The sequence below is a fragment of the Acromyrmex echinatior genome, chromosome 3 (genome assembly GCF_024713525.1).
Source record: "Acromyrmex echinatior isolate Ae372 chromosome 3, ASM2471352v2, whole genome shotgun sequence".
Classification (NCBI taxonomy): domain Eukaryota; kingdom Metazoa; phylum Arthropoda; class Insecta; order Hymenoptera; family Formicidae; genus Acromyrmex; species Acromyrmex echinatior.
Window position 1 is genome coordinate 21,890,337 of NC_141854.1, and position 27,052 is coordinate 21,917,388.

Consider the following 27,052-nt stretch of genomic DNA (forward strand, 5'->3'; position numbering starts at 1 on the left):
AGAACAGATATGGAAATTATAGCAATATTGCAATCATGTGCAATTATTTTTTCCATTACATCTATCACTGCTATTATATCAGTGTATTTTTCCCCATTTTTTGCAAATGTGCAGAGAAGATTTTTTCATCGAATAGCCCAGTACTAGTGACAGTTTGCACGGTAAAGCGAGAAAAATGTACGCGATCGGAAAACAGAATAATGCTTGTTGAGCGGATTATTCGCGACGCAACGGTATTATAGCTGCAACTTGTTGGGTCTCCAGTAGAAGCGAAGTTTCCGCATTTGTTCGTTCCGTATACGGCGGCCATAATGATCGATTCGCCTCCGGTTATCGGTTTTCCTATGGAAATTGACCTCGCCGATGCGCGCGTACTTTTCAGCATAAATAAGAGATTCCCCTTTGAAGGATAACTTTCCGTTCGCATGAAAAGCGATATCATCATGCCGCAAGTTTCGTTACTTCCCATATAAATGACGATTTACTTCCTCGATAAACAATGCAACGAACAATGAAAATTGCCGATAGCTTCATTTTAATTATTCGTTATTCTTCGATAACAAAAATCTCGTGCAGCTTGACTTCTCCTAAAGCATAGACGAAGAATTTTTGCGAGCGTCGATCGTCATCGCTCTCGTATAATTTTAATGAAATGATATTCTTTTTTACGAATGCGTGTGAACAGCACGTAAATGGAAATTTTTAACGATTACAAAAAGATCTCAATCTATTCGTTTGGAAGACAAGAAAAACCGATAAATATGGATAAAATTCAAATACAAGACGCCCGAAATTTATGCAATTGAATGATAACCATATAAAACTTTTTTGACATTAGATAATAACATTGTATGTGTGTGTGAGACAATTATTCGTTTACGATTCTTCAATCTGTTTTTTTTTTGTTCTGCTGCGTGCAAATGAGTCGCGTGATTGGCGATCGAGTTCCACAATTAACGAACAAAGACGATTTGCGTATATCATAAACGCAGTGTCAGGCGCCAGACGTTGTTTCGTCACTAAAGATAAGCTTCTTGAAAACTGCACGCGCTCATGAATCGAAGCAAAGGATGTACCGGTACAGAGATCGGTCACGCAATTAATATCCGCATCCTGCACGATGCAATGCTCCATTTACGTTCCAAGCGACACAAGTAATAACATTATCTTAAGCTTAGCACTACTGACTCTCATTCGTTGACTACAAAAATAAATATTGAATGGGAAGAAAGTAAAGAAAATAACCCGCGCGGCTAAAATAACGCAAAGACTCTTCGGAAGATTTGTTCTATCATTTGTAATTCGAATTGTCGGTCCTTTGACATTTACGAAACGCGACATCTCCAAAATAATGAATTGACGAATCAGGCAGAAGAGAAAAATATCCGCCGAGCTTCTAACATTCATATAAAATACATATTTATGGTTTTCACTTTTTATAGCGTTAGAGTGCGATATAGTAGACTCCTGGCGATGATTAATCTTCATCCGAAGCGTCAAGCGTCGACGATGAAACTCCGCACAATGAGCTCTCGGGTGGCGCGTGTGAGCGGAGCGATGGCAGGGATAAAGTGCCACGATATCACGGGAGGAAGGTTAAAGGTCAGACGTCCAATTCGCGTACAGGTCACAGAGTCGCCGGAGGACACACGTGAACTCGCGACGCGAGTTATACCTGCCATGGTACTGTCGATATTTTTTCCGATGTCGTATGAAAAAAAAAAAAATTCAACTCATCGCCGATTGAGCACGCGCCCGGAACTTGTCAAAACCGGTTAATGTATTGCTATCTTTATGATAAAAATCATCGTCGATATTTTACAAGTCGCGTGCATGCGGAAAAATTAAACGAAAATTAAAAAAAAAAATGATTTATACATATTTTATATTTTCAGAGATATGATTAATTTGCACGAGTTGTTTTTTTTTTATGATCTTTTCTTGAAAATCTCTAAAATAAATGTTGTATAATAAACGGTAAACGATACGTAAAAAGCAAGCTACATTGTGTTATCAAATTTCTATAGTAAACTGTTATTTTATTTCTATGTGTTATTTTATTTCTATTATATAGAAAAATATCGATGGAAAAAGATTTCACGATTGGCTGGGGAAGGTTCGTGTTGAGTCCACCTCCGCCAGAGGTGAATAAATTTTATAATTAACGTTTCGAAATAACAGCTCGTGTGCAAAACAAATGTTTCGCGCTGCGAAATTTCAAAGTTCAATGCGGCGGGGAACAATATGCGTGGTTATTACAAGCGATGTAACCATTGGTAAACTATCTCGAGTAAAGGAAAATTCGGTATAGAGTGCGTTGATTAATACAAAGCTCGAATACAAATTGTATTCGAGTAAGCCGGGCGCGTAATTGAAAGCCGAATTTGATTGATATTGAATACTAAACCAGTACAATCCAACAGACCATATAGAATCTACGCCCTTCTGTCACAATCACACAAGTCGAATGTGTTTAATGTAATGCCAGTATTTCTTAGAAATTTACGAATTAAAAAAATTAATAACATTAAACTAGATTTTTAAAAAATATTTTGTCAATCAAGAATAAAAAATTAGAAAATAGATATCATAATTTTTTAAGATCATTTAAATTTACATTAAAAGTTACATTAAACGTTAAGAGAATTTCTTCTTTTAATAAATATTTAATATAATAGAATTAACAACGTAAAAGATAATCTATATATAAATAAAAAAGAAAAATTAATGAAAGATAATGTTGAAAAAATATAATTTTGCTATAAATGCTAGCACAAGTAGTTTAAAATTTGTTTTTTATTATTTTTTTTAACATAAATTATCATCATCTTAATATGGTTTAATCGACTATCAGCAAGTAGTGTCACGCAATTTGTCGGTAAAACAGTTTAGAACGTAGTTACAGATGGCAGCTCGAATCAGAAACTTAATTTTCTATCCACACAGTGTAATTAGAGAAACGTAAACCAGCGTTTCCAACTTCGTATGCTCGAATAAAGTTCACCTGTAATATCAGAACATTCCGCGCAACTCTGCAATTAATATTGAGACTACAAACGAAATTAAACCTGGCTTACGCGATAGTCGTTTCACATTTTCAGGATAATTTAATAAAAACGCACGAAGCGATTTCGAAAGGAAATATTACGTACTGCAATGGCATTCCATTTTTCTTTTACAGAAAAAATTGTAACATTGTTTCAATTATTTATTATTCACTTTTTTCATTTCCTATCTAAACTATTAACTATTACAAATTTACTTTTAGAAAAGATTCTATACAAAATGAATAATAAATTGTAAAACATATTTAAATTTTATCTCGGTTTATAGCGACATCTCTTTCATTCGGCTTAAAATTTATAAACATTTTCTGTTGCAAAAATCCTGTGAACGTTCAAAGATTGTATCCAAAACAAATATCTTGAAGATTCACAATTTGCGAAAAAAAAAGCAACTTTCACGAAAAAGTTCGTCGGTTTTGCTCGAAAGTTTGCCCTAATTTCAGTACGTCGAGAATCGACCGCCGTTGGAAACGAAATAAAGCATGCTAAGTACGGGAGCGTGACGGGGGATTCCAAAACTCTTCTCAACCTGAGCATAATACCGAGAGAGAAACTATCGATTAACTGTCCGCCACGTTCCGTCTCGCGAGCGTCCGGAGCGCATTGTCTTTTCGCCGCGCGATATCGCCGCTTATACCGCACTTCGCACAGCATGGCATCTCTGGCACTCTGAGAATATCTCGTAAACGCCCGCCACGATTGTTGGTTTCGCGTTCCGCGGTGAACCAAGCAGAAAAAAAAAAAAATTACGCTTGCTCGCCCAGTTTTGATTGAAACCGATTGCGAGTGTGAGTGTGCGTGCGCGCAGGAACTTTGTAAAACTGAATAAATAAAGCATTCCTTTGTGGTTAAGCTTTCTCGAAAGCGTTAACGATCCAGGCCGCATTCTCTCCTATCGTTTCTTCTTTCATCTCACTTATCGTAAATACGAAGCAAAGATTTACTTACGACAATCATCTCGGAGGGCTCGAGGACGAAGCATTCGTTGGGTCGCCTGGCGCTGCCACCCGTCCGCTTCCCGAAGCTGCAACAGCAAAAAAACATTTTTTAATCAAAAAATTCATCGCGTTATATAGATATCATCACATATTCCCCGTACAGATTTTTACATTTTTATTTGTGGAATTTTATAATAGGATACGTGTAATATAAATATCTTACTAAAATATTGTTATATAAATAAATCTGGAAGTAAAAATTTCACAAAATTTCTCAATGTCAAATGTGACTTATTTGCTTCTAAAGAAAAAGTACTCTATTATAATATAAAAAGAGAATGGAGTATACTAGAGTATAGGATTAAACAAATTTTTTTTAAGTTCATTCGTTAACATAATTACAAATCGGTGATCATACGAACGCTATGGTGCGTGTAACCAATCAAATTTTGTAATAAATAATTACACTTGATATATATAATAATTAAAATTTGATCATCGATTTGTAACCACAGAATAAAGTATTCGTATTAAGTATTCTGTAAAATAAAAGTAACAGTTTTGTCGAAAGTCAACAGTCTGGCATCTTTTGAACATCGTATCTCATAGGGATAAAAGAAAAGAGGGAGATTCCAAAATTTATCATGTGAATCCCTCAATTTCGTATCGTTTCAAACGACAATACGAGGGTGCTCGTGCAAACAACTATTATGCCGTGACGCCATTCTACGCCCCAGTATTAACTTCTACGACCAATATATTGGACGCTGCGACGCCATCAACAGATGTTCCCCACCGTCGAAAAGGCCACTCCTCAAATTAGATATAAAACCGTAATGGCTCAACCAATTTTCGACGATATAGAAAAATCTGCGGTTATATATGAGACGAGAGCTCACCAAAATGTGACCGCCCAAATCAAAATCATTTTTCTTAATGAAAAGTATTGTAGCATAACGTCAAATCTTACATCAACTTACATAGTAAATCAAGAGATAAAATCTTTTTCTGAAAGTGATCGTAAATTATTCAAATTTAATATTAAAAGAAGTTACATAATTTCATCCAATGAGTAGAGTATGAAATATATAAGCAATATCAATTTTCTATTCACGTTTTGCAAAAAAATATACTATAAAATAAGAACAAAATAAAATTCGCTCAAATTAAAGAATAATTGCATCGTTGATAAGAAATTGTCTTTCCCCGTTTTCGGGGTATTTTGCTTTTTCATATCTGAAGATATCACGACGGAAAGTCTTCTTGTAAATTTAACGGTGACGACCGTGAATCGAACGTCGATGCTCGACCGACCGAGAATCGGAAAACCAAGATGGTGGGTAAAGGGAAGGAGGAAAGAGAGGTTGCAGAAGGCCGTAAGGTTGTCGAAGGCTGTTGACCCGCGTGTTATCCCGCTCCTCCCTCGACTTAAACACACAAGCAAAGCCGCGATGCGTAACGCACGCGTAACGCATGCGTAACGCATTGCTCGTCCTGTGTGTGTGCGTGTGCGCGCGTGTGTGTGTGTGTGTGTGTGTGTGTGTGTGTGTGTGTGTGTGTGTGTGTGTGCGTGTGTGTGTGTGTGTGTATTCGTACATCGCAGAAAATTGAATTCGACGTGGATGACGCTCCTCGGCTTCTCCGTCTCTTAAGCCTATCGTGGGTTAACCCTGTAAACGTCGCGTTGCTCATTTCGCTTCCTCAGGATTATAATTATTTCGTTAGGCATCTAGGTCATCCGTTTTCTGCACGTGCGCCGACATTTCCGCTTCTACTTAGAGACAGAACGATCGATCATGCCAAAAATATTTATCTAACTAATTATGATTGCGCGATAATTATTATTCAGTCAATTGAACAAAAGATGATTTTGACAAATTGAAAAACTGGAATGAATTTAAATTGCACGAAAGTATAAGTAAAATAGTTTTAATCCTGATAAAGTAAATATGTCTAATTCTACATATTATTGATATTTTAAAATTTTGTTGAGAAATAAATTTTGATATTTTGACATTTGCATATTCATTCCGCTCATTAGAGACGGTTGAGATAAATACGATAAATCCCTTTTCAGTTTTATTTTTATAAATATGATCTAAAAATATTTATAAGAATAATAAATGTTTCGTGAAAAAAATGCGCGCGTGTGTATGTACGGATAAATAAAGCGACAAATTGAAAATAACTTTCTATACGATGATATATACACAGTATACGCGCACACCTAATCGAAAAAGAGAACCGATGGTAACCGAATACAGAAAGCGAAATTTAACAGAAGCAGTACAGATATTTCCAATGGTTTAACAAGCGATTCACTATGTACCTTTAATTTGTTTCCCGGCAACGCTTTTGTAATGGAAGCAATCAAAGCACGCGCGCGTCGCTTCGAATGTCGCGTCTGCTTTATATTCCACAACAGTGTGTGAAGCCTCGGTACAAACTTTTGTCCACTCGTGTCTTTCTGTTCCCATTTTCCCGAAATACACCCGCAGGAAACGCTCGTTATAATTCGCTCTGATCTTAACAAAGACCAATGGCGTAGCCAAGCGTCCATTATTAACGATCTTATATGCCTAATCACCTCTCTCTCTCTCTCTCTCTCTCTCTCTCTCTCTCTCTCTCTCTCTCTCTCTCTCGCTCTCTCGCTCTCTCACTTTCTCATTTTCGCTCCCCGACGACGCGACGTCCATTTCGCGAAATTATCCGTGCTATTTGACAACATTAGCCACGTGGATCCACTCAACGAAATGAAATATTTCTATGGTGTCGTTAGAACTGTTATCCTTTCCATTATCCTTTTTTTTTAATCATATTATCACTATTAGGTTCTTCTTTCACGCAACCGAAATTATCCATCAACAACTTTCGCTAGAGACAAATTAAGAGACTAATATACTGAATAGGGAAGGCAACTCTGATAACCTTGACTTTAACATATGTTGTAATTTCCCTGAGTAACCTCCATCAGGTTTTAGCCGTCGCTCGCCATTCATTAAAAAGTTGACAGAAGAAGTTTGAAAAATGATGTCCTTTTCTGCTATATAAAACAGAAATTTTCCGCTTTAAAGTATATTTTACAACTTTCTACGCGAAGCGATTCTCACCCCACCTCCCCCCTGCCAGAGTTACATAAGAAATTATATAAGAAAATATTTTGCGTTGTTAAAGCAGGGAATTTATTCATTGGACCACAGTTGTGTCCAAAAGTTAGGTTTAATTGATGAACTTTTTTGTTAATAAATTTTTAAAGAATAACGACGGTTAAAACCTGGTGTGATTCAGAGTCATGATCTTGACAACATATGTCTAATGTCAAGGTCAAAGAGCTGCCTCCCCTATTCGGCATATTTACCTATAATAAATTAAATATCTTTTTAAAATATAGCAAGGTATGGCATGTATTATTCAAAAATACTTCAAGCGCAAAAGCAATTTTAAACAATAGGAATTTTTGCATGCAAACTTAATATTATCGCTAAACATTTTCATCAAGATTTTCACTCTAGGATTTTGAACTATTTATATCTACATCTGAGAGAGAGAGAGAGAGAGAGAGAGAGAGAGAGAGAGATAAGAAGTTATCTATAGAAACGTTGTTGACAATAGAAACATAGATTGTGGTTTTTGAGCTATTTACTTATCAACTTCCAGAAATGAAAATAACAGATAATTCAACCACACATCACTTATGTAAAAAACACTAGGTAACTCATAATCATGTAAATTATAATAATAACAAAAATAACTTTACATATGCAAATAACATTATACTAATAACAGTCACTTGCGTAACAGCAAGCAATAACATAACTTATATATTAATAGGTGAAGATATATCAATCAATTAACAATATAGAGGATCTATTATTATTCTTCATAATTACCTTAATATACATTCAAGTTACTTGCGACTATCAATTACTCTACTTTTAATTTTCCGTGTAATCCAAGAGAATTCATATAAGCATACCTACTCTGCTGTCACATCGTAATTAAAACAACAATGATAACGATAAAACTTAAAAATACTCTCTAAATAAATATTGAAGTAAGATTCACTCCAAACGAATGAAATCTCTTTTTCTTTGAAAAGGAGTGAGATTTCTTTCCTTTGGAGTCTTACTCCAAAAAAAAAAAATAAATAAATAAAAATCTGTCACTCTTATTCGAGAGTGCAAATATTTTCTTCGCTCTTTTCCTTCGACTTTCAATAGTGGCAATATTTTCATTCTTTTGAAGTGAGTTTCATTCGAGGAAACTAATCGAGTAATTTTCGCGATTGAAAATCGAAATTTCCTCAACGTAATCCTGGACTCACCACACGGAAAATCTTCTTCTGGGAAATGCGGGTGGTGGTGGTGGCTGAACTCGATGAGTCCTGTCGACGGACTCACTCCTGAGGGCTTGCACTGCCTTAGGCACAGCCCTGAAGGGCTCCTGACAGGCCTTCGTGACTATGCCGCCGTTTCCAACGCCATCGTTGAAATTACCCATGCCACCACCACCGCCACCGCCACCGCCACCGCCACCACCACCATGGAAGCTGTTCCATCTCCTCACTGGGCCCCTGTTAGCGCTGTGATAGCCACCATTATGGCCACCTGGACCGCGAAGCTGACTGGTATGCTTGTGCATCCTCTCAATGATCTTTTCGCCGGGACGCACTAGGTTCGTCCATCGTCTATCTTGTTATTATATGCGTTTGCATAAATCGACTACATCCTCAATGCCGTCTTTTTACCGTCTTTACTTCAGCCGTTTACGAAATCTCGAGCTTACAGCGAGAATTCGAAATAAATATTTCTGTCCTCAAAATGGATTACACCGGGGCTTACTTGGTAGTTCTATAAGTAGCGTTCTAAAGTAAATCGATATTCTTTAGATATTATCGTTCGAGTACGAAGATCAACGAACCAGCCATCGATCGTTAATTTAAAAGATTAATTATGCGTTGTATCTAAAGTTTTGGATCATTGCATGCTTCTTCGAAACGTTTATTATAATATATAGTTAAAATGTTATTCTTCTCTGTTTGTAAAAATTAACGTATATGCTATAAACATTCTGTGAAGATGAATTGAAAAAAAAATCACACATGTAACCCTAAACATAAAACACAGACAATTCTCACGAGTAGAGAGCGCTGTTATAAAGAAGAAGTAAGTACTGCACAGTAATTTTTGTTTTCTCATGATGCGCATACATGATATTTGGATCAAGTCGGCGACGGGGTCGAATAGAGTCAAGTGATTCTTAGGCTTCTCTTTCGTACGTGGCTCGCATACTTTTATTATACGACCTATGGGATTCGATCGACTTGAAGACTAATGGCGTCGCAGTGTCGCCTACCGTTTCTTTTGACCTTATCAAGTTTGTACGTTTGCGCGGAAACGCGATAACAGAAGGGATTTATAAAGATAAAGATTTCGGTGTAAAAGGGACTGGAACATCGCAGACACACGATAGCTGCAGGCTATCGTGTCAAAGTGTGATAAACGTGGTGCATCTCTTTTCTCAAAATTCGAAAACATTGAAAGTGCTGCGTTGCGACGTTTATTATTACAACGTAAGTAAGTATTATAATTTGTCTATTTTTTTCCATCGTGATAATTATTAGAAACTGCAACTGTGATTCTTGCTTGATTATTCAATGCAAATTTTACACCGATTATTTTAATATTTTATTCAATATTTTAGAGATTGACAAATGATTTGTAACGACAAGAGAAGAAAAGAGGATGAAGAAAATTTATAATATATTTTTTTCCTTATTTACGTTTTTTTCTTCAAGATAAGAAGAAAGAATGTATTATTTTCGCGCAGATAAAAATTTTGCTGCTTGCAAATGATGACGTATAGAAAGTATAGAAGCCCGAAAAAGAAGATAAAACCACTTAATTCTTTCAATGTTTTTCTAGTATTTTTGTACTAAACCATCTCTACGCTTCGTTTTTTTAATCCGTCCTCCTACAGCTCAAAGAACGCACGCGCATCACTCAAGGCATCATTATTCATCTGACAGTCTGCCAACGGCCGCACCCTAACGACGATTTGTCATGATACGTCAATAAAAAAAGTCGTGTCAAACTCCGCTGTTCAATAAAACAAAACTCGAATGATACGCATTGCATACGAACATGGCGCTTTCATACAATAATTCGTTCTATCGTTGAAATTCTTTTTCTTTCGTGATTTCGCAAAGGTTTGCCGATGTTTCGTATCCGTGGGAAAATCTCCGTAACAGCGTGCAAGAAGTTCCGGCGGAAGAATGGGTTTGGAGAGTAGATAGGCCTCCCCGAGAAGGGACGTAGAAATTCAGCGAGCTTACGGAAGCTCTTGAGCACGCGCTCGAGGAGGAGCGGTTCGTTTTCTCCTCTTGTAACTCTTGTAACTCTTGGGAAAAGGCGTGAGAGAATCGTCCAGCGCTACAATCGTCCGCTTTTTCACAATGATTAATTGTGAGCCACTACGACTGATTAATTCGCTCGCTTTACGCAATATTAGTTTAGCGAGATTATCCATCGAACTCGCAAACAATAGTCAACTGCAAGTTGGAGTCAACCGACTCCATTTCATTAAAAAAATTTCAGACCTGACGTACTATAAGATATCCTTTTAAACGACACGCGAATAAAATTCTATGAAATTCTTTATGTGAGAGAAGGACTGTCTTGAATTATCTTAATGATAGAGAGCGCAATATACTTCAGCGGGTCGTTCGTTTTCTAGTATCTCAACGGGAAATAGAAACAAGGGAATCTCCAGTTTTACTACGTGAAATGTTACATGTATAATTCCATGCGGAGGAGACCTCATCCGAATAAGTATATTTCACTTTCTGCTGTGTGAAATTGAAATCTGTTGTTCGTGTATTTGGGAAGATAGAATAAACATAACTGTATCGTGTATTTACTATAGATTTAGTAAGAATAGTAAATATATGAAAAATAATAAATAAAGACTCGAAATATATCGTATTTATATAATGATCGCGTGAAATATCGCGAATATTTGTGTTATTGTAGAAATTTTCTTCAAAAAATAGAAGATAAATATAAATATATGTAAAAATAATCTCATAAAACTGCAGCATTAATTACAGAAGAGCATATCTTGTAAGATTGGAGGCCAATCCAGACTCCTACTGCATAAGCGCTAAAAGAGAAATGAGAAACTCAAGGTGAATAAGAAGCACGTGAATCTAATCGGCAAAGATGGCAATTAACGAGACGATGGAACGGAGGCAGGAAGAATTTCCATTTCCAGCGGAACACGCAGACCGTGCCTTCCGGTACAGCGATCCAGCGGCGCGATTATTAGTTATATGTTACTTATGTGTTAGTTGTGTGTACATATCCACCCCACATGCTTTCTGCCTCGCTGCCACGAACGAAAGTCTGCTTTGTGAACGACGCGGCCGCACGTTTATGACGCACAACAAAAGAATTGGAAAAATTCGGAAGTACAGTATTTTTCAGTACAGTAAGTCATAGGAAGTAATTGTGAAAAAATTAATCTCTGTCTAACTTACATCAACAAAACTAGCTGAAAGACAATTATTTTACCGAAAATAACGAATTTCGAACGAGTACATTCATTTACTCGCTTTATTACTTAACGGAATTCTGCTTTCTTTTGCTTATGTAAAAAAATTTCTCATCCATCATGCTTTTATACAGCTACACTAATTAGGTATAACAACTTCCCTTTTTTTAATTAAGAACGAGAGCACATCAATCAGAATTTTTGCGATATAACGTCTAAATAATATGAATTTTACTCATATTATTTTTTCGTCATATGAGTAAGCTAGATGACGAAAATCGTTACATCTAATTAAGATTATTACCATAGATCTAAATAAATATGTGATACTTGAGTCAGAAAGTGTACTCGTGTCATAAATAATAAATAGTTATTAAAATAAACTTGAAAACAAAAATTAAAAGATTCGTACTGACTCCCCCAAGAATGTTACACTTAATTTCAAACACAGATTTTTCAGAATCAGATTCCCCATCATCCGTGAGATTTAATAATTATTCCTGGACGACTGACTGAGTGATTATTGAGCTCAATAGGTTAAGAAACAATCGCTCGTTGCTATTGTCGGCGATAATGGTGGATAGTCTTCGCGACGACAATGCGGCACCATGTAACAAAAGAGCCGCGAGGTCGGAGAAAACGGTAATAGTAGGCAAGCACCGAGAAGAAAAGGGCGAAAGGAAACAAGGAAGAGATGAAGCGAGACGGAGGAAAGTCGGCAGAGAAGAAGATCCTTGCCATACAAGGACGACAGACTTCGAGACCATTGTTACTGTACGCCCTAATCCCAGCGATCCACGCGCGATTCTCTCACTGCGCTTTTACTAACGAGCACCATTCCCATAAGTCTAAGTTCGCTACCGACGTCGTTCTCAGTAACTCTTCCAGAAGAGGACGTCCGTCGATGCTCGTTAAGTGCATAGTTTCGCGTTCCGAACGATGTTTATGCCGCCGTTTGCGCGGATTTCCGAACGCACAGCTAATATACATCTTGAGATTTCGTTACAATGCCAAGCAATAATCAATAAGAAAATTGTTAACAAATAACGTATGGAAAAATCTAATCAAATATAAATAAAATGCAACGTTATTCTATGCGTCGAATCATTTTTTTTTTCAAGTCACAATAAATAAAAGATATACCTTTTTATTACTGATAAAATTGAAAATAAACGTAGCTTAAGACTCTCGCGTGATTTTCCTCTTTATGGAGGAGGGATTTACAATATATATTAATGTTATAAATTCTTCAATCAACTTTCTTCCTCCTTTTGTAATTCCATAGTATTTGTAGAGATACGTAAAGTTTTATTTGAAGAAAGAAAAAAAAATCCCGAAAAAGTATTACATTTGTCCGATACAATTTTTTCAAAATCTAATCTTTTTTTATATTATTTAAAAACATCCTGGAATAGGCGACTGTCGAGAGCAGCGAGGCGCGAAACACGGCGAGCGCAGAGATGCATGGAAAGTGCATGCGCATCGCGTTGGTCACGTTGGTAAAGCCGTAAAGCTAGCGGCCGCCCTCGTTTGACCAGGTTTTCAACTCTCTAGAGCCGGCCTTTGTCGGAGGCTGAAAATCCGCGTGTGTGTGTCTCTCTCTCCTCTCTCTTCTCTCTTCTCCCCCCCCCCCCGTCTTCGCGTAGAGAGGCTGCGAAGAGAGGCTATCCCGCTCCCTCGTTCGCTCTCGTTAACGGAAATGCGTATCGTAATTCGAATCGTAATCATAAATATGCTCGCGCGCGCGTATATATACCTACTTGCGTGCGTGTCCGCATTATACGCGTCACGTTCGGCGCGTGCGTCTCTCTCGACTTCTCTCAGCTTCTATGCCGTTGCGTACCGATACTATCGATATGCAACTGGATGCATCTGGGACGCACCGCTCGATGCATCACCCGTTACGAAACGTATGCGATACGTATTCACGTTTAGATGCGTACGCATTCATCTCTCGACTGTTTTATTTGTTTAAATTAAAGTAAACGAGTTCCTTTCTTCCTTATTTATAAAAAGTTTAAGTTCTTTCTTTACTTAAAAACGTTTTCCTTATATTAATATTTCATAAAAGATGTCGCGTATGAAACGATGTATTTGTCAAATATATATATTTTCTACTTAATTAATTTAATTTAATTTTCAATTTGTTTCATCGCACGCGCGTGCGTTCCAAATTCCAAGTATATTTATCGTTATTACTGCTACGATAATTATTATATTACAGCCACGACAGAAGAACATTGCTAATAGCAGAGATAATTAACCAAGGTCATTCGATAGCAATCAATTCTAAGTATCTCGCGTCATTATATTTCAGTTGTTTTGGCGTGACATCGAGACATTAGCAAAATTTCTTTATAAAATGAAAATTATTCTTGACAAGAGAATTTTTGATGAAGAATATTTTTTCGAATTACAATAGATAACAACAGAAATAAATAAATATGAGCTAAATTAAATCAGAGACACTTTCAATTATTTATTAATCAATAAGAAACTAATCAACGAAAGAGAGAGGCGTCACAAATAGAAAAATTGAAGAGAGATTCGGAATTCTTTCGTAAGAAATATCAAGATCGTGTGATTTGATCATTCCAGCACGATCACCGTGAATTCCATCGTAATGGTCTGAAAGGTACAGTTATGAGAGATTGTTGGACCGATGGATGAAGAACTGCGGAGAAGCGAAAGGGAAAAAAGCTAAGGGGAGATGAGCGGAATGTGCTCAAAAGGGATGAGATAATATTCCAGGGAACCCTTTAAGAGGATCTGGTGCCTCTAATATTAGACCGCCATGTCCTACAAGATGCTTGTTGTAAGATTTGACAGGCGCCTTGCTTTTACATGCTTCGTAAATAATTACTTTCGTACCTTAATAACATTAATAGACATTTATAGATGAACGAATAATTAATAATTCTCTTATTCTATGTAAAAAAAATGAAATCGATTTTATAAATCGAAAAATATCTAATCGAAGGGAATTTCGCGAGACTTCGAAGGGAGATTTCAAAGAGAGAGAGAGAGAGAAATTGTAATTCAGGAATATTCCGTCGAGCAACTTGCAATTGAGATCGCTTTAAATTTTCCGATAGATCGTCACGTGCGTTTGATCCAATGTTCCAGATGCGATATGTATGATTTACATTTGATCCCACCGTGTTTCGCGGTCTCGTAAATTATGCGTCAATCATGGACATCAGTTAAATGTCGAAACGTAGGCAGGTAGCCGAAACGCGCGCGTTAGCTGATAACGACAGGCGACGTGAGCTGTTAAAATGTACAACGTGGTTGAAAGTAGACGCGCGGTTGACGCACACGTATGTGTAGGTATACACACGTACATGTACACGCGTCTGTCGTTGGCGGATCCCATTTTGCCTCACACATACACGAAACGTGTGCATAGCGTGAGAGAACGACCCTGGATCGCCTTGGGAGTCGGTTTCCATTGAGAAGTCGTCGAGTTCCCACCGGCGCGGCACCAGCGAATCCAAAGCACCAAGAAAAGATACGAAGGAAGAAGCAAAGTTCAGCGCACCTAAGCCACCGACAAACTTCCTCCTCGCTCGTGTGTATTTACAATCTGTGACCGATATCTGTTGCTTCACGGATACGAAAAATCCATAATTCCACAGCATCTCCGTCGTACGACATTGTTCTCTTTTCTAATCCGTAAAAGTAAAGCCACAATATTATATTGTACTTTCGGTGAAGTTTTAATATCAATTTTTTTTTTTCTAAAGTAAAGTAAAATTTAATCTTTGAAATCTTTGTGTACGAACTTTGTGTAACGGATTGATTTTCAATATTAAAATACTCATCTACGTAATTAAATTTAAAATCAAACGCTAATTAAATATTTGCATTTTGTTCCGTGTATGTGAATTAAAAAAAAATCAGAATCGATTTGTCCACATCGGTATTTTACTAAATTTTCATTTTTCGTATGATATAAATATAAATTAAACGGAAAGATTGCCAGGGAAAAAATTCTCCGTTAGAAATATCACCAAATAAAATCGAACGCGAAGGATGAGTATTTCCCACGCGTTTCTCAGGTATACACTTTCTTCCCATAGATGATTCGGCAGATCTAGGAAAGATTCCCCATCTGGAAACACTATTACTATTCTCGACGGTACTTAAGCATAGCGAATCACCTTAGCATAGCGACTGCCACAGCAACAACAATTTTAATGCAGTTCCTCATTTATCCGCGATGTCGACACTATGAGATCATTTCTCGTATATTCCCGAGGGAAATTTGCCGTCCGCTCAAGTAGTTTCCATGGGATGATATCCTAATATGTTGAGACTCTCAAAGATAGAAAAAGAGAACGATCATGACAATGGACTCAAGAAAAAAAGCAAGAGAAATGAGAGCGCGACGAAAAGACGCGTTGAAAAGGCAAATTGATCGCGAAGGACACCGTAACGGTGAAATTCTTTTTATGCTTAGGCCTTATTATCTTTCCCGTTAAACCGCACGATTGACTGCGGTGATTCAAAAGAAAAAGTTCGTTCTTTTCAAATTTAATCATAAAAAGTTGTGTCATATTTAGGGCTTTTATAGAAAATTTAATCGGTGTATTACGTAAAAGCAAGAGAATTGAATCGAATATTGTTTTACTTTGACAATATACAGTTTAAAATTCTTGTAAAAGAAGAAATATACTATAAGATTATTTCCATTATATACTATAAGAAAAGTTACAGACTCGAATACGTAGAACGTAGATCATAATCGAGAATCAAATAAATTGAAAATCAGCCAAGTAAAGATGTGAGATGAATTCGATAAACATTAACAATAATTCTTTCTCCATTTGCTTACTGATAAATATTATTCAAAAATCAAGTAAAAATAATAAGATATGATATTACAAATAATTTATTCGCCATTAAGTTTAGTTGAGATATCTATAAATAAATAATTTTCAGACATTCCATTACAGCATCCACATCTATATTTATCCATTTCTGAACACAACGTGTAATAACGATGTTTGCTAATTATTACGTAATTATTACTGGTACTAATTAACGAGTTGTGGAAGAAACGCACGCTATGTATTAATTGATAAGAGAATAGAATTGCTCGGAGAAATCAGTTCCCTGTATATCAAATTTCTATCTTAAATTACACGTAATTTGTGTGCGCACGAAAGAAATAATAAACTGAATCAGTGGAGTATCGAATGCGAAATTGACTCGCTTTAAAACTAAACGGGACTTAATTTTTTCTCTCTCGCATTTGATTGAAAATACTTCGCGTAAGGCTACGTACTTGTACAATAGCTATACGGAAAAAAGTCGATGTCCGATAAAAGTCTCTCAACTCGAACCTGAGCCATAGAAAGCCTTAGAAACTATCGGACTTCCTGCGATGAAAGTGAGGAGAGACGATTCAATGCGTATTCCCGGAGCACTGGCAGCTTGCTCTAATGGAATTGCCAGTCGATCACCGATTCCCGTCTTAACGACGGTCCGTATTTGTGTTGCAGACTCTAAACTCGTGCGACCGGAGATTGAAAATCTTAAATGCGATCGAGATGCTGTTGCCTATTGCCATTTCAATTTACATATACACAAGCAAAATCTGTTTATTGGAATATATTATCCACAAAAATTATTGCAATAATGTAAAGCAATATTTAATTATTTGATATCAATGTGCAATAAATATCGCAATCAATAGCATTGTAATTATTGCAATAATATAAAGCAATATTTAATTATTTAGTATCAATGTGTGATAAATATTGCAAACAATAATATTGCATTGTAACGTTTCGTTATAAAAGGAAGGTACAATAATATGATTTGTATCATTGATAATAATTTAACTTGAATATATGCATTTTCGAAAAAATGGTTTTGTTAAAAATAACTTTTAATGATCGAACTGCGATATCTGGAAAATATTTCTCTTTCGGATCAAAAACTATAGAATCTCCTTGTAAGGAAAAGATTTTTAACGAACCGATATTTCGAATTACAAGTCAGTTACATTGCAGCTTTCCGAAGAAACGATAGAAAGAAAATATCAAAATCGAATAAAAGATAGCAGTATATGCAATTTCATGAAATTGCTTGCGCACAATTCCATTCTTGTAGAGACTCTTTAGAGTACTATAGGTAAGCATCGATCGCTTTTGGCAATAGTAATCGGTTTAATGTGATCCGATTACGCTGTTACCTTACGAGCGATTCGCTCGATTTTTCGATTGAATTCGCAACAGTACTTTCGAGAGAAAGTCAATCCTTTTACTCAAATTTATAAATTTTTTTCGTCTCCAGTCTTTCATGCATGCATATATATATATATATATCATACTTAATCCATATTACGTTGATATTTTGCGCAAAAAAAATATATATATATGAAGGGAGAACGAGAGGTACAAGCAATAAACTCCATAAAGTGAAATCCTTGTTCGTAATGATTATGAGCAAGTTTTAAATAAAATCCAGAAAATCATAAAATTTTGACAGTGTTATGAAATTTTAAACTTACAACCGTGTCATCCCGTCCTTGAAAGCAGTAAACGCAATGAGCGATTTTTATTACATAATTCTTGAATTTTTCAAATTACTTTGTAATAAAGTTTGGGAGATTTGAACGAAATAGAGACGATGTAGAGGTACTTGTATAGATACTCCTATTACACACTAGTAGTGAACTTCACTAGAAATTGACTGTGCCTGTAAATAATTTGATCCCCGGCGTATTTTATCCGACCACAATCAACTGGATTTTATCATCGATTAAGACTAAACCTATAACTAAAAAACGTAACCGGAAGCAATTTCGTTCGAAATTTTTGTAAAAGTCATTTTAGAGGATTTTCAATTCTTTTCTCTCTATTTTAACTTGATTTTATTTATCATTGCCCGAATTTTTTCATTTTTTTATGCAGATTCGATATGTATTATATCGATACATGCTCCAATCCAAATTATTATTATTTATAACACCGATCGATATCTCGTGCACACAATATCATGCATAAATAAATTAAACGGAGAATGAAAGGAATGTTGGGAATGGTAATAAATGAACAGAATATTCATAAACGCTAAATCAATGCGAACCCAAGTTTAATATTAACAAATGCTTATTTCAAGAGTAATAATTTTTTTCGATGTTTTAAATTCAAACGCGATAGATAATAACTGGAAGGAATTCATCACGTGAGAGAGGAAATATGACTAATGGAAGAAATATCCCTACTCTTTCGAGAGACGAAAAGAGAGGCAGAGGGAAAGAAAAAAATGAGGCAGAGGACCATGATCTTCTACTTGAATTATCTTTTGTTTTTGCTCGATTCGAGCAGTTTAATGCCTGGAATTACAGTTGGACCAAGAAATCGAATGAAATTAAATCACTTTTTAATGAGTTCATGATGAATATATGTAAAACCCGATATATATCGAGAGTACAAAGCAAAAACCTAAAGTAGAAAAGTAATATCATAGATTTCAATCCAAGAGATGAATAATTAATTCTATCGTATGATCTTCTCGACAAAAATATTTTCTCTGATATCATCTGTCCCGATCTTATATAAAATAATATTTTGAAACAGGCAGCCTCAAATTTATGAGATAGAACATTTTGTACAATCTGTCATGTATAGAATTCACGAGAAACTGCTTTCAAACCTTAAATATGCATCTTTACACATACACAAATACGTTATTCGAAACCACGTTTCTGTCAGATAACTCTGAACATCAAGCATGACGTAAAAGCTTATAGTGTAAAGGATAAATCCTGTAAAAGAGGATATCATGTAAAATATTTATATTAAAATGCGAAATTTATTCGAAAATGGTTCAAATTCATGAGAAATGAGACAAAAAAAAATCGTTTAAAAGTCTGTAATAGCATTATGAATCAATGTGATAATAAAATTGAGAGCAAATATTATTATTATTATAATATTGTAATCTAAATCGAAAAAAGCAAGTGTGCTCAAAAGAAATAAGAAGTTATTATTTTCTAATTTTCCTTCCTAATAAGTACCGCTAAATAGTTTTGCGCGTGGTAAGATTTACAAGTTTAATAGCGTAATTACATCCTACGTACTTCTGTGATGTGAATTATTAAGTTGAGTTGACATTGACAATATATTATACTAATTTTAGTTCAAGGTTCTACATTTACTTCCAACTATATTAATTGTTATTACATCGATCCTCTCCCCCTCTCCCTCTCCCTCTCCCTCTCCCTCTCTCTCTCTCGATGTAAAGCGATGATAACCTTTTAAAAACATGACTAATCGTTCTCATTTCGTAGGATATTCGAAATATTAATATTAATACTCGAGTATTCAATTTTCTAAAATTCAATGTATTCCAGTTGGAAGTAAATGCAATATGCATTTATGTTATTTCATAACAATCCAATTTTCCGTGTATCCCTAACGCATATATACGCGTATATACGCACGTGCAAGCACTTATCCGCGTTGCATCGTCAATTTGGCAAAGTCTGGACGCGTGCACGCAGTTAATCAACGGATGAACCAAAACCAAACAGGTCAAACTGGTGGGTGTGTCATTCTCGTGCATTCGCGCACTACATTGGTTCCTGCTCCGGGTGTACTGGAGTACTTCTAGCGTGTGTATGTATACACGTATATACTTATAGCAACGCGTCTGCGTGAGTGAGCCGCTCAGCCGTTATTTGAAGCAATCTGGAGGCCATAAATCGCGGCGCAAGTATCGTGTTCGCCTGGATATGCGGGCGGTACCTATCGCAAGGCGATGGAAAAATGTCAATAAAAGCAGCCTCGTTTGCGCTCTTTCTAGAGTATCATCTAAACGCAGCTCTCTCTCTCTCTCTCGCTCTCTCTCTCTCTCGATGCTCACGTTACATTTACGTGTATCGATGTGACGACAGCGATCGATCTGAACGGGCTCGCGTTACTTCCGAGTCGCAACGAACCGCGTAGGCAGGTTTGAAAAAGAGACGAGTGAAAAATATGCGACGCAAAATTAATCGCAGTGCACAAACGATATCGATACGATCCGCAAAAAATAGATATCTATCAATGTTGAACCGCAATTAGCAAACGTTGTAAACATTGTACAGTATTTCATGTAAATGTGCGTCTCGTACATTTTAATATCCGAGTAAAAATTCAGAAATGAAAAAGAATTTAAAAGCTACGCTTACGTAATACGATATTACGCTAATTGTTCGAAGAAAATTAATTTCGTTCCAAGAAAACACACCGCAACGCACCGCGATTTGCTCCGTAAGCCGAGATCTATCTCGGCTGCTAGAAATAATCTATTTTTTCATATTAAACGATGCAAGCGCGTACGAGAGAGGAGAGTTCATTGTGCAGAAAGAACGTAACGCGCGCTCGTCATGCATCGACGGGATAACATTTATATATCGTGTGCGGTTTTACGTCGCGATTTCAACGTGCGTGCATCGCGGCGACACGGACAACAAGCCGGTCGTAAATATTTACAGAGAGCATCGACAAATCGATCCTTTACGCTCGAACGCGGATCAGGTTATCCCTTCGCAGTTCGTGGGTGCAGTGACCGAGGTGAGGGGAGGAAAACGGGGAAAATAAGATACAAAAATCGATGACGCAATCGTTTCAGCACACCAGCGTCAGTACCGGGTAGCGGAATTTATCCGATAATGCGATGATATGGCTGGCATGCGATGTGTATGGTGTGTCGCTAGTTAACCCTCTGTGTCGTTAGTTAAACCACACATATCTGCTTCTACGGAGAATATTATACGCTGAAAGAAAAAGAAGGAGCGAAACCCGACGACGATTACCCTCCTTCGAATCAATATCGAGTTAATTGAATAAAACGTCATATTACTGCATAATCAATGTAATAAATGCTTAGTCAATTGATTAAGACGAGTAAGATAATTATTTATTGGTTAATTATCTTTCTCTTACAGTTATTAAATTGATTGGCTGCGATAAGACGGGTGATGCTGCTATTTATAAAAATATCAGCATTATTATTATTATTATTATTATTTTCTGCATTATACCTGTGAAGAGTAGAAGCGAATGTGATGGAGATCTCTGAAGAAATAAATGGATACGCAAGATCCAATTGAACATCCCACACAGAAAAAAAAGTTAAGAAAAGGAAGAAACAACAAATATTATATCTGTTTTACGTAAGACTCGTAAGACTCGAGGAAAAGTATATCGGAACATCAGCTCAAAGTAATTTCGAGAATTCGAGACACGTGTTTGTCCTTCGGCAGAAAATGACGGCACAGTCTTCTTCTTTTCCCAATTAATTGGCAGACGCAGCGTCTCCAAAGGATTCATTCTAATACAAGTCACGTGTGTCTTTAAGAAAAAGAACAGATGATTGTATTTCTAGAAAATATTGTAACAAATAAATCTCATTTCAACGACTCTAACTGTTTAGTTAGTTAAACAACAAAGTATCTTCGAGAAATATTATTAAATACATCAAAAGAAAGATAGATTAAGATAATAAAAGAATGGTATTGTAGGTAATTCTGAATTTCTGAATCCCTCGAAATGCAGCATATTCGATATGAGTAGATGTTCGATACACATCAATTATCATTTCGGGATTACATGAACATGATATAATCTAACGTTCGCAAAACTGTATGTTATACTAAAATCAATCACTTGTCATTATATCATAATAGACACAGCCATCGCAAATGGAATTATTCCGAAATGTTGTAGCTCGTTAATGGAATATCGTATCGGAGGATGAAAACAAAACTTTCCATGAGATTTACAATGCGTGAAAGCCAATGATGGAATGACACTTGCTTTTTATGGAGTAACCAAAGTTTAAAATATATGGTGCAAAGATACTATTTTAATCTTTTAACAGGATTCATATTTCTTCGTGCAACAGTTAATTACATAATTGTCTATATTGTTTAATATTTCTACAATCGATAAGATATAAAATTAATTGTGCTATTATCTATTGGGTTATTATTTAAAAAGTATCCGCGGTTTTTTCATTCAAAAATTGAACAAAAAACCGCGGATACTTTTTAAATGGCCTAATATATTATTTGTGAGATCTATCCCAAATTTCGAAATTTCCGGATAACTATCGATATACGACTTTCGCAATAGATTGAATATCCAATCTGTATTTAATAACATCTGAATATGCCAACGGAATAATTATGACGATGAGCGTCGTTATTCTTGAACGATTCTCATTGGTCGCCGCGATTAATTATCGCTGCCTGACAAGCCGTATTGTTTCACTTTGGTGTCCAACAAACGCGTCTACGGCCGTTACCGGAGTAGAAACGGTAACTCCCGGTTGTTCGTAACAGCGTCGAAAACGGCGCGAGAAACGCAGCGAGAGAAACGAGGAAGCGAGGCAACGATGTGTAACAAAACGCGTACGTGAACAGCAATGTGCCCCGATCGAACTGCTGGAAAATGAACGAATGCTGAAACGCTTTCGCGTGAAAATACTGTCGCAGAGAAGAAGACACGTCATCAACAACGACTGAAAGTTAAAGAGAAAGATGAATGGAAATAAAACGCGAGCAATATAAATATCTTTCCTGTACCCCGATTCTGTAACTCTCCATCACAGTTCGGAATTATATTGTCGTTGTGTAACCTTTTTTTTTTTTTATCATGTATAATATCTGTGTGACGACAATGTAACGATGCCGACAATGTTGTTTAGAGTTACAGAATCGATCGGCTATTGAAATTGAAATTTTCCTTCTCGATATTTCGGGGATTTTAAATGTTCTGAATAAATGATTCATATTTGCTGTTATCTATCTTCTGTCGATGGAAAAATAAATTTGAAAATAGCGTTAAACGAGTATAAATAGTAGAAATAAATTATATTTCAAATTGTTTCACACATATACGAAGTGCAAAAAGTATTTGAGAGATATCTTTAAATAAAAAGAACATTATTTTTGAAAAGTAAATTAGCAATTTATCAAAGAATGCCTCTTAAAAAATACATAACATTCAAAATATATTATTTTAAAAATAAGCGAAAAATTGTATTACGTGGTCACACAAAAAGTACAATCGAAAAATTTAATAATTAAGAACACGCAAAAACTCTTTTTTATTTACATTATGACAGATTACGTATTCGTTGTATAAAATAGCTAATTAATATTCATTTTTTCCAAATAAGATTTTTTTTATAAAAAAAATCCCTTTGTACAAATATTTGTTGCACTCACTGTATATAATAGAACTTTCCTTTCTACGTTTTAAAATTCATAAGAGACGATATGAAATCATTAAATTATAACACATGCGATCGATAAAAATTCTTAGCAAGCCACGCGAGAAGCATCTCCGCGATAACGAGTAAAACGAGTAAACTTTCATAAATTTGCAAGAATGCATTTTCGTATCGGAATAACGACAAACAACGATACGTTACATCGTCGTGCGTGTAAACGAAGTTGGACGCTTTCAACGAGATTGAGTCTCGATAGAATTGCTCGGCCGCGAAAGCGAAAAGTTTCGTCGTGGGAGATCCGCTTTTCTCCTCGATAATTTTCACCGATCGCTTCTCTTTCGCTCCGTTCTGGAAACGAAGTTCGATATTGGATAAATAAGCGCGGATTGCACCGACGTTGCGTGCAGAACGATAAATATCGCAAGTTTTAAAAAATATTTTATTGTTTGCAATTCCCGTTTTACGGTAACCGATGTTACCGTATGCGCCTCGCGTAATAACGTAACGTTAATTAAAAACGGTATAATAATGCTCGTGCAAAAGCACCACCGGAGATATGCCAGATTACTCCGAGCGAGTTACGAGCTCGGAAAAATTTGCATCGTCAGCGCCGTCTCGTCGACGCCTCCTCGATTTTACCTCGCGATTTCTACCGAAATCACTGCGACAGCACGTGGTTCGGCATCGTCAGCTGGGTCAAGGTCCTCCAACCACGCGTGTGCGAAATGCACGAAATGGCATTTTAATCCGCGAGAAGAAATTTCAGCGGCAAACGTTTCCTTCCAGCGGAAATGTACGTGGGACTTAGAAACTCGACATCAAACATGTAGAACGCAAATTCTACAATATGAAATTACACTCCAAACGTTTAAACAATTCACACGTTGAGTAATTCATTAAACCACGGAATCAGATTTGCTGGGAATTATGCAAAAGTTTTCAATTTCTCCTCTCTCTCTCTCTCTCTATTTATTTATTCGAAAGCTTCGTGAAATATCAAAGGTTGCACATAATAAAAATTCTCGAAAGAAATTAAATTAAAACGACGAGTATCTGCAATTGGTTTTTCCGATTATTTCGAAAAGATGTGAAATTGAAGATTGCGGTATAAAACGGATAATTATCTTTGATATTCTGGAAATTATATAAAGCACAATGGCGTAATAAAGGCTCATCGATGCGTTCCTTTCGCGTGTTACGTAATTCCCGTTGTAACAACAATACACTCACATTCATGGTTAATTTATATACACTCACGGTTAATTTATCGTATGTTCAGTGACGGTATCGAGAAATAAAAGCTTTTTGCACGCGTTAATATTCCAGGAATACGTGCAGCTCGTTGCCTTCGAGATCGGAAGGAACTCGACGATATTTTCAAACTTATCACTATGACCTTCTACATTCACGTTACATACACGTTTGTTTCCGGCCTTCATTCATGAAACTATGTTGATTCATAAAACTAGACGACTATTTCCAACAACTTTTCCAACCGTAATATTGATATATTACGCGCGTTTATTTTTAATTACATTCCCGACGTAATAGTCTCTCGATTCCTTCGCCATACATATTTATTTCTGTAATACTACTCTACTTCATCTCGCTTGAAATGAAATTATTTTCGAAATGTTTCCATTCCAAAGCGAATCCATCTTTCCGTAATCGTGAAATAAATTAAATCGCAATTAAATCGAGATTACTAATTGCAAAACTAATTATCAAATGTAAATTTTTTTTTTAATTAAAAACTTTTCTAAAAGCGAATCTTAAGAGTAACGCAAATATGTAATTTTCGAAAGAAATCATATTCTGCGTCTAATTATACATTTTCTTCCCAAATTTCGTTTCTAGATTTTATTAATAATAAATAAGTTATTCAGATTAAATTTTTTACAAAACAACATTCGAAATAATGTATAAATAAATGAGATAACTGCAAACGAATATCAGTTATGTTACTTATTATGAACTGACCGGAAACAATAGCACAACTATTATATTCAAAACCCATGCGGTAGTTCCGGTTAGATAAAGTCAAGTACCGCTCTTGGAACAGATTATCACGGAAACGAATTGCGATTCACGCATTTATAATAATGTGCGTAACGTTATTTTCAAATTTGATATCAATGAGAAATTGTATTAATAGAACACAACAACGAAGCATGCTGGTGCTACACAAATAGTGCTCTCAAGATCGCTCTCGCGATCGAAAGAAAGAGACCCCAAGAATTCAACAGTAATATATACGCATTGTACCTTAGAAATTCCAAATTATTATCTACGATTTAGGCTGAACAACAAGAATCGGCTAACCGTAAATCATTGTCGCAGGGTTGAGTCCGCAGGGTTGAAAGCAAACATAGATACATAAATACAAATTTAACATAATAATAAAAGGGTTTCGCGCACATCTCGCGCGGACGGGATTAATATAACAATACGATCGATATGAGGCTGGCTCGTGAATCTCGGAATATGTACGCGTCGCGTCGCGTCGCGTCGCGCCGGCCAAACAACCTCTGTCCTGTGTCCCGTCCCGTCCTGTCCTATCCTCTATCTCGTTCTTCCTCTCCTGTGTCGTCTGTCTCGTCCTGTTCGATTGCAGCTGCCGCGCGCACCCGTAATAATCCACTGCCGGCACTCAAACTCCGAGAGTGACACTCCGAGAACCGAGAGATAACGCGTGACGGATTCTTCTCGCACCACCACACACAACGAACCACGGCGGGTTCAGCTCAGCGATCGACATCGACTCGAAGATTACTAGCAAGGATCGTCGATTACCCGGCGCGCGGGACGACTCTTTGAAATCGGGAGTCACACCGTAGCGCCGTTACGAGACACGCGGCACGACGACGTACGAAAGTATACTGAAGAGTGAAGTACACTGGACTGCCGCTCGTCCTCGTACTCCTTGTACTCCTCGTACTCCTCGTCGCCGTCGCTCCCGCGCCGCCGCTCACGCGCACCACATCGCACACCACCGCGCACCGATGCTGCACGACGCGACTCACGCTACTCACAGCACTCACAGCGCTCACAGCGACTCATGCCGGTGTGCGAGCGACGATTGCGACGCCGCTCGCGCGCTCTGCTGGATCCTCCGGAAAGTAAATTCGGTGGCGCACCGGCACCGGCACTTTGCCACTTTGCCTTGCAAAGCCACTCGCAAGCGGGAGGATTGTGCATTTACGCGTAAAATACGATGAATCCACAATAATCCATAAACTATCTTTTATGTGTCATCTGTAT

The 27,052-nt window shown here is 36.7% G+C and overlaps 1 protein-coding gene across 10 annotated transcripts in view; it reads right to left on the reverse strand.

The window, feature by feature from the left end:
* The window catches only part of LOC105143272 (rap guanine nucleotide exchange factor 2), a 136,519-nt gene that overhangs the window by 45,467 nt on the left and 64,000 nt on the right, over window positions 1-27,052 (reverse strand). For 2 of the 10 annotated variants that reach the window (XR_015544646.1, XM_011051471.2), the window contains exons 1-3: window positions 26,318-26,997; window positions 8,328-8,867; window positions 4,014-4,089 (exon numbers count right to left, since the gene is read on the reverse strand). Coding sequence is in view for 9 of the 10 variants with exons in the window: in XM_011051471.2 (XP_011049773.1) it covers window positions 4,014-4,089; window positions 8,328-8,644 (393 nt within the window). In the remaining variant the exon portion in view is untranslated. Of the gene's footprint in view, window positions 1-4,013; window positions 4,090-8,327; window positions 8,868-26,317; window positions 26,998-27,052 lie in introns of those variants that run through there. The other 8 variants (XM_087404828.1, XM_087404826.1, XM_011051482.2 and 5 more) reach the window with 6 other exon arrangements.